Here is a 7,459-nt window from a genome sequence, read left to right on the forward strand (position 1 = left end):
AACTGTATCAATGTATTCCACAATGAAGTCAACTGCATCAATGTATTCCACTATGAAGTCAACTGTATCAATGTATTCCACTATGAAGTCAACTGTATCAATGTATTCCACTATGAAGTCAACTGCATCAATGTATTCCACTATGAAGTCAACTGTATCAATGTATTCCACTATGAAGTCAACTGCATCAATGTATTCCACTATGAAGTCAACTGCATCAATGTATTCCAACATGAAGTCAACTGTATCAATGTATTCCACTATGAAGTCAACTGTATCAATGTATTCCACAATGAAGTCAACTGCATCAATGTATTCCACTATGAAGTCAACTGTATTTTGATACAGTTGACTTCATAGTGGAATACATTGCAGTTGACTTCATAGTGGAATACATTGATACAGTTGACATCATAGTGGAATACATTGATACAGTTGACTTCATCTTGGAATACATTGATGCAGTTGACTTCATAGTGGAATACATTGATGCAGTTGACTTTATAGTGGAATACACTGATACAGTTAACTTCATAGTGGAATACATATCAATGTATTCCACAATGAAGTCAACTGCATCAATGTATTCCACTATTAAGTCAACTGCATCAATGTATTCCACTATTAAGTCAACTGCATCAATGTATTCCAGTATGAAGTCAACTGTATCAATATATTCCAGTACGATATCAAGATAATAATGGATAATAAATGAACGGTAACCAAAACCATAACAAAATAAAAGAAGAATACACTATTTCACAAAGTTACAAATACTACCTGCTGCTATCCTGAATCTTGAACTGCCAATCAACCAGCAGCATTGCTCCTAAATCTATTCTTAATGAATAAATAGCGGGATTGAACATCATATTATAACACCACCATCGTTGAAAGGGCGAGCACATTCAGTACTGGGTTTTGGTCTCATGACCAACAGATTGTGAGTTGAGTGCCCTAACCACCAGGCTGGGCCACGCCATCACACCTGTAACTTACATAAAACTCGCAAGCAACATCGTTCTCTACATCCTATAGTTAACTATAGAAATTCACCAGCCATTCCTTAAATAGATGTTGTGATGCCATTGAAAGCAGGATATGTTGGCTTTAAGCCATATGTTAGAACTACAAAAAAGAAGATACTTTTCTCCATGCAAACAATGTTGCTCTTCTTTATACAATTCCATATTAGAAGGTTACCAACAGACAGCAGCCAATGGAAGTCACATAATTAAAACAATCACTAGTTTCACACTTAGTACAAATGTTATAAGAATCAATCAAAGGTAAGTTAATTTCGTTATTTATTCATTTTTTCCTTTTAAGATGTAATTGTAAACAGCAAGAAGTTTCACTGTAAACTGTCAATCAAGTGAATTCTTATGAACATTTTTGAAGGATAAATATTTTATTGATAAATAGTCTACACACACACACACACAACAAGTTCAAATATTTGAGAAGTTTTACTGTAATATGAGAAGAAAGATCTTATTCTAAACTTTTGTTTCAGTTTTACACAAGTGTTAAATGTCTGTTATTATAACATTTCAGATGTTATAATTTTACTAAATGAAAATGTATTTCTGATAGGTACTTTCCTCCACTCACAAGATTAGCTTTTCTCATTTTGTGCTACCCTCTGTAGGCGAACTTTTCAGAAACGCATGCAAGCCTACATAATCCCTCTGTTGGAATCCAAAGTTTCAACGAGTCTCTCATGCAAGTCATCATGTCACCTCTCCACCAATAGGAGAGAACTACTATCACGTAATGCATGTGAATCATTTCAAAGTTTGGCATGAAGACATGAGCAACGGAACTTTATGAGGAGGATGGGTGGGAAGTATGAGAAAAGAGAAGTACCTATCGGAAATACATTTTCATTTAGGAAAATCATAACTTCCAGAAGACAGATGGCATGAGATGGAGTGCTAGTGACTGGGGTTGAAAGGATAGGAGGGGGAGGGACCACCTGAAATGAAACAATAGAAGGAATCAAGGTTGAGCGGGCCAGTAAGGAGCAATCAGAAGGGCCATGCATGGAGTGGCATGGATGAGACAGACTACCCAATGAAGTAAATGGGTGGGAGGGTAAACATAAAGGAACAGATGAGACCAATCCTGGTTGAAGACATCGACAGCTAAGGCTCGAGGATGGGGAACCGGGGGACCAAAATGGAGATAATTTGTGATTGAGGGCAGTGGCAAAGGCATTGATATGGGGCACACCCAGATGCAGACAGAGCCACCAAAAACGGTAGAATGCCAGGGCAACGCCATGGGATAAACACGCTCCAGTTGGGAAAGACGATTGGCTATAAGATTGAAAGCACCCTGTACATGACATGCCATCAAATAAATTCAATGTGTGTGGGCCCAATAAGGAAGATCCATAGTGTGAAAACACAGGGATCTAGACCTGATGCCACCTTGGTGATTGATATAAGCCACCACGACAGAATTGTGAGAATGGATCATAACCAGCCAGCAAGAGAAAGAAAATGATCCAAAACCCAAATAGCCAGGAGTTCAAGAACATTGATGTGAAGAGAACTCTCCTCCACAGACCAATGACCCAAGCCCTGAAGAGATGCATCTGTGAAAAGATGTAAATCTGGCTGTAGAGGAGGAAGCAGGACCTCCTCGATGTGTGGGCCCTATTCAACCACCAATGGAGATCATCTACAAGGGATGAGGGAAGATTCCATTGATCATGAAGGACCCATTGAAGAAAGTGCATATGGGCCCTGCCTATGGGTATGAGAGGGGTCATGGAATACCACATCCCCAAAAGCAATAGAACCTCCCAAGTTGTATATAAGGGAACTAACAGGGCTTTCTGAATGGCCAGTTCTATAGAATGGATATGGAGAGGAGAAGGTTGGGCCAGACTAAGATGGTGTTGAAGAAAACACCCAAATAGATAAGGTATTGGGTAGGACAAAGGAAAGACTTCTCCAATTTGACCAACCAGCCCACCCTTGCAGCTTCAGCCAGGAGCTGGCGAGTATGACAGGCCAATTCCCATTCAGAACAAGCAAGAAGAAGTCAGTGATCCATGTAAACATGGAAGTGCAACCCCATGGCATGTATATGCTGAGCAAAAGAGTGGACCACATGACAGAATACATATGGTACTGAGACTAGGCCAAAAGGTATGATGCAAAACTGGTACACAACACCCCAATGGACAAACCGAAGATATGGACGTAAATGCTCTGCCACAGAAATGAGTAAGCAAGTGCTGGAAATGCCCACTTTGGTTATTCAAAAACCTAGAGAAACTGCCCACCGAAAAGAAAGGTATGCCTCCATGGTAAAGGGAGGAGTGTGAACATACTGATTGAGAGGGAATAAATCAATGACAGTCTTCTTGGGAACCATAAACTGGCAGCAGTAAAACCCCCATGAACCTGGTGGAGCTGATTCAATAGCCTTTTATCGATGGGGTCCTGAACCACTTCTGACAGATGCTGGTGTATCATAGTATCTCGAGGAGAAGGGAAGGTAATGGGAGAGAAAGGGGATAACATATCCCTCTGAGAGCACTCTGTGAACCCAGACATCAGCGAGAAAAGGTCCACAGATGAACAAAAGTTAAGAGACGAGCCCCAACTGGGCCTGAACCGACCACATAGTCATTGAGTAAATCATCGAACCATAGCACCGCAGAGGGTGACAGGAAGAGGTAGGGAAGGGGAAGTTCAAGGGACAGAAACTGGTGCCATGCTCAGCCCCGACTGCGACAAACAAGCTACCAGGCTAGTAACAGTAGAATGTTGATGGGCCTAGGCCACATACGACTCCAATGACTGGAGACAGGTCCACACCAAAACCACATCATCACAGCCCAAGAGATCCCAGCAAGTGAGAGCCGAAGACAACAGACAAGCTAACATAGAAGTAAGTATGGAGAGGATTTCAGCAGAAAACACGTCAGGGTTCCTGTGAAGAGCCTTTGACAGAAGGTGAAGGGAGGAAAGGTACCTAAAGAGGGTCTTGAGTGTGATATGAAGGCGAGAAAATTGGGCTTGGGTAAGTTGGACAAGGTAATCTGGGTTCGCTCCCCAAACCGATAGAACCAACCCTAACAACTGTTGGTCGAGAAAAAGAAAGTCCATCCAATGACAAGCAAAGTCGGACTGACCCGAAGTCTGTGTGGGATGAGGCATACTAACGCTCTCCTCAGTTGAAAGGCAAATCAGTCCTCATGAACAAAAATATCGTGGGACGAGGGGAAAGGCTAAATAGGGCCGGGAAGTTCTTTCATAAGAGTGCGAAGGTTTAGGGTCACAGGAAACAGGTGTAAGAGACAAAACATCACATATCTGAGAGATAAAGTTTGAAAAGAATGATGACAGACAAGCTGAATCATCATGTAGTGAACTGGAAGGTGTGGCAAGCTCCGGGAGGAGGGACAAACGATCAAAGTTGTCGTCAGTCTGGCCCAGCTCGAGAGGCTCAGGAGGAAGTGGGGCAGAAGAAAGCAAGAGAGGTTGGCTCATATACCTCTCAATCTCCCGGCGAATGAGCGACAGTATATCTCCTGACGTGTCACCCATCCCAGAAAATATAGGATCAGATGCTGGTAAAGTACCTGAAGTGGTGACTGTAACTTTGGAATTCATAAGCGGGAAAAAGCGGCAAACACGAGAAAGTGAAGTGTAGTACATAATGTTAAGAAATATTGCAAAATAATAAAATAAACCACTTCAAGGTAACTGAACAATGTAAGAAATAACGTCTGAATTCGACAGCTGCCAAACAAGAAATGACAGTTCGGTAGTGGCACATAGAGGGAGTCACGCGCATCACGTGATAGTAGTGCTCTCCTACTGATGAAGAGGTGACGCATGATGATTTGCATAAGCGACGTGTTGGAACCTTGGATTCCAACAATAGAATGATGAAGGCTTGTATGCATTTCTGGGAAGTTTGCCTACAGATGGCAGCACAAAACAAGAATAGCTAATCTTGTGAGAGGAGGGAGAGTACCTTATCGGAAATGAAAATATTTGGTTATTTATTCAGTTCATTCTGCACAGCTAACAAAGGTTAACATAGTGACAAAACACTTTTATGACTCGTTTATGAGCAGTTGAGGAAATTGAAAATGTTTTAAACATGTATAAAAAAATATTTCCTTCAGTAAAAGGTATTAAAAGATTTTTGATGTGGACTTCTATTAGCTAAACGTATTTACATCCTCTTGAGCTTTCCTATGAATAACCTACACAAATTTATAGTATATGCTGCTTTCATTTGATAAGTTCACTATCTAATTACTGCAGTAGAAATTTGAAAAGAAACTGAAATATGTGATGATACTTCTCCAAAAAATCTAACCACAATTGAGCATTTTTTGAAATTCCAGACTTTTTAAAAGTTTCATATAACTGATCACAACTGTATTTAGCTTAATCTCAAAAAACTAAAAATCTCACTTTCCCTATTCATATGTGCATTTATCTAAATTTAAGCAAATGCTTTTAAGTTTATGTTTTAAGAATGCAGTTTTGATTAAAAATGGTTAAACATATCTAGTTAGCATTTATAAAGATTCTGTTCTCAAAAATAAATAAGATATTTGAATTTTTTATTTTACCTAAACTCACATTATTAACTCGACAAATACATAAGAGGGGATTTTTTAACTTTAGTATGGTAGCAGCACCAAAAATTAAAAAGTGTTATTGCTACAGTTTAGTTTAAAATTTCAGTTATGTCTACTCTATGATAAAGTTTGACAAGTTTTCATCTGGCATTATTAATTAGGGTAATATTTTTTAATCAACATTTCATGACTCATATTAAAATTTCTACATACTGAAAATTTTGGCCTGATAATTTTTAAACTATTTTTAATACTGGTTTATTCAATATGGCAATTTCTTAAGGTTAAAGTGCTGGACTGACCATTAAGTATTACTGCAGAATAAGAAGTTTACGTGTAGGGAAACTTACACATTACAATTATATATATGTTACAGAATATTTATAATTATTACTAGAGCACACAATTATTTGCTTACTCATTGACAACAGGCACAGATGCTAAACTAGGGAAGGTTTTTTGAATCAAATGGATAGTTTCTAATTCTTTCTCCAGGATGTTTAAAGATATACCATCACCCTATAAGAGAGTCAGAAAATCAAAAACACCTTAAGTACAGAATGCAGTTGTACAAATCAGTACTTCATGAATTAGTATAACAAATTAATATCTAAAATAAGCTAATTCTAGTTACTGATTTTAATTATTAATTCTATTTTCTGGTACAGTGAGTATGTTAAAAGTTTATTCTTTTGTTAAAAATATGCAGTAATAATAACTTAAGAATAATTTATTGGACTTCTAATAATCTAAGTATTATAAAAAGTATGACATGTTTTGTAGTTTGTCTACATATAACTATTTTTTAAACAGAGGTATGATTGGAGTTATTAATAATTTTCTCTGCAGGTTTCTGTAAACATAAATATTTTCAAGATAATTAAAAATTGTTAATTTAAAAAGCGGAAAAAAGATTGTCAAAAAAATACAGAAACAAGTTGAATCAAAATGCAAAGATTATTATTTTCAAGGAACTCTTAAAATAAACAAACTAGGAAACATTTTCTCAAGCTACAAATCCATATTTTTAATTCCATGTCTAAAGCACTTATCAATTTGCTTTTAGTTGAGTTTTGCATGTTTTTAAAACTTTACTACAGCACTGTTTTTTTTTCACCCAACAATTTACTGAGACAGGTGGTTTTGTGCCAGAGGTTTCATGTAAACACGCATTTAAAAAGCATTGAATACAAAGTAAGCCGCTCACAACAATATCGCAAATATTATGTATTTATAGCTATGTAAATCAACTTTTAATGAAAAATAATCAACTTTATAAATAGGTCACAGACATTCACAGCATTTCATACAGTATATCTGAATAGATTTTGGTGCAAAATACCTAACTGATTTTGCTGTAGGCTTGTAAAACAAAAATGTGAATAATAATAATAATAACATAATACTAAAATATGTGCTCACAACTTCAGTGAAGAATGAAAATCAACAGAACAAATTACCACTCACAACTTCAGTGAAGTATGAAAATCAACAGAACAAATTACCACTCACAACTTCAGTGAAGTATGAAAATCAACAGAATAAATTACCACTCACAACTTCAGTAAGTATGAAAATCAACAGAATAAATCACCATTCACAACTTTAGTGGAGTATGAAAATCAACAGAATAAATTACCACTCACAACTTCAGTGAATTATGAAAATCAATAGAATAGATTACCACTCACAACTTCAGTGAAATGTGAAAATCAACAGAATAAATTACCATTCACAACTTCAGTGAAGTATGAAAATCAACAGAAAAAATTACCATTCACAACTTCAGTGAAGTATGAAAATCAACAGAATAAATTACCACTCACAACTTCAGTGAAG

The 7,459-nt window shown here is 37.1% G+C and overlaps 1 protein-coding gene across 3 annotated transcripts in view; it reads right to left on the reverse strand.

Annotated features, from left to right (window-relative positions):
• Positions 1-6,021: 6,021 nt before the first annotated feature.
• The window catches only part of LOC111089242 (alpha-L-iduronidase-like), a 20,370-nt gene continuing 18,932 nt past the window's right edge, over positions 6,022-7,459 (reverse strand). For all 3 annotated transcript variants that reach the window (XM_022401384.1, XM_022401386.1, XM_022401385.1), the window contains exon 7: positions 6,022-6,139. In XM_022401384.1, coding sequence (XP_022257092.1) covers positions 6,035-6,139 — 105 coding nt within the window. In that variant the 3' untranslated portion in view covers positions 6,022-6,034. The remainder of the gene's footprint in view (positions 6,140-7,459) is intronic.

The sequence above is a fragment of the Limulus polyphemus genome, unplaced genomic scaffold (genome assembly GCF_000517525.1).
Source record: "Limulus polyphemus unplaced genomic scaffold, Limulus_polyphemus-2.1.2 Scaffold5657, whole genome shotgun sequence".
In the NCBI taxonomy this organism is placed as follows: domain Eukaryota; kingdom Metazoa; phylum Arthropoda; class Merostomata; order Xiphosura; family Limulidae; genus Limulus; species Limulus polyphemus.